The sequence below is a fragment of the Palaemon carinicauda genome, chromosome 30, assembly GCF_036898095.1.
Source record: "Palaemon carinicauda isolate YSFRI2023 chromosome 30, ASM3689809v2, whole genome shotgun sequence".
NCBI classification, from domain to species: domain Eukaryota; kingdom Metazoa; phylum Arthropoda; class Malacostraca; order Decapoda; family Palaemonidae; genus Palaemon; species Palaemon carinicauda.
In genome coordinates, this window is record NC_090754.1 from 81,264,956 (window position 1) to 81,266,571 (window position 1,616).

General features: G+C 30.6%; 1 protein-coding gene across 1 annotated transcript in view; it reads left to right on the forward strand.

Moving 5' to 3' along the window:
- The first annotated feature begins 666 nt into the window (after positions 1 to 666).
- Positions 667 to 1,616, forward strand: part of LOC137623850 (uncharacterized) — an 11,612-nt gene continuing 10,662 nt past the window's right edge. The window contains exons 1-2 of the mRNA XM_068354659.1: positions 667 to 833; positions 1,427 to 1,503. Of these exons, the coding sequence (XP_068210760.1) occupies positions 711 to 833; positions 1,427 to 1,503 (200 nt within the window). The 5' untranslated portion in view covers positions 667 to 710. The remainder of the gene's footprint in view (positions 834 to 1,426; positions 1,504 to 1,616) is intronic.

Below are 1,616 nucleotides of genomic sequence, written 5' to 3' on the forward strand. Positions count from 1 at the left end.
TTCCACTAAACATCCGAGAGACTGACGATATTAAGGCTTTCAAGAGGAAACTGGAGACTTTCTTGTTTTCTAAGTGCTTCGATATTGTAGATTGGATAATAAACTAGCAATATACTGTGTAAAATGCTGAATGCCTTGGAATGAATATGATCAAATGTCTGCGAAGGTCCTGTAGAGAGCAGGGTTCCCCTGCAATATAGGTCCGGAAAAACAGCCTTTTAAGTAAAGTAATAGCTAAGGAGTAGCTGAACGTCGTAGTTATACTTATAGCAAAAATAAAAATTTATCAAAGTCTCTTCCATCTTTATATGTTTATTTCCATTTAAAATACACAGGGAAGTAAACACAACATATACATTATACAATGCAATACTTTTGAAATAAACTCTACCCTCTCTCCCAAATTTCTTCGCAGGTATTTTCTTTCTTTATAAAAATACAATTACATTTTATGCATTTAAATCATTTTTGTAATTATTCTATTTACAAAAGTATAAAAAATATATAACAAAATATATATTATATGAACTCATTTTAAAAAATATAAATAAATCAACATAGGGAAACAGTGAATGCATTATCAAAACATCCTATATAGCGACCAATTTCCCTTCACAATTTCACGTATTGTTAAGGCCATACAATAACATCCTCTTCGACAGTAACAACATCAATCAAGAACAGAGAAGTGGTCCAGAAGACTTCCTGTCATGCGGGGTAAGCTGGCGAGAACGCTGTTTACTTTTTGCTTGGCCTTCGCGACCGGTGGCTTCCTTTGTCTTCTGTATTTATCGTCGTCCGAGAAGTCTCGGCTCCCGGCAGCTCCTGATAAGGTAAATTCGTGTAGATAGAACGTTCGACGCTCATATTGTTTCTCTTTGTCTCTACTTGCAATTTGAAATAACCTATTTATTTCCTTGTTTCCTTTCCTCACTGGGCTAATTTTTCCATGTTGGAGCTCTTGGGCATATAGCATCTTGCTTTTCCCATTAGAGTAATAGCTTAGGTTTTAATAATAATAATAATAATAATCATGTGATTGTTCATAAGTAAAGGAAGATCTAGAATTTTACAGGAAGATACAAAGAATGGAATAGATTGGGATATGTGATAATGTCCGAAAAATATTGTTTATTAAACTTACATAATTTTGAAAAAAAAAATGTCAATTAGCCTAAGACCTGAAATCAACGGACATATATTCTTAAATATATTGATATATTTAAAGTACTCTATTAATGAAATAAAATGAAGTCTTACATTATCTAGAATTGAAATCAAAGCATGTTAGAGCAATGCAGCCTAGTTCATAGATTTTTTAAAGTGAATTTTAATATTTACATTTACATATATATATATATATATATATATATATATATATATATATATATATATATATATATATATTTTTTTTTTTTTTTTTAAGGGACTTCGTCACAAGTGTTGGTCCATGTTCAACATCGGGGTACAGAAGTATCCTGAAAGAAAGGGAGTGGGAAACAGGTTAGTTAGAAATATGTTTCTTGTTTAATCTTTGTGGTATTTTATTTGGCACATGTTTCTGTTCATACAGTTATAACTGTAATATATATACATATATATATATATATATATAT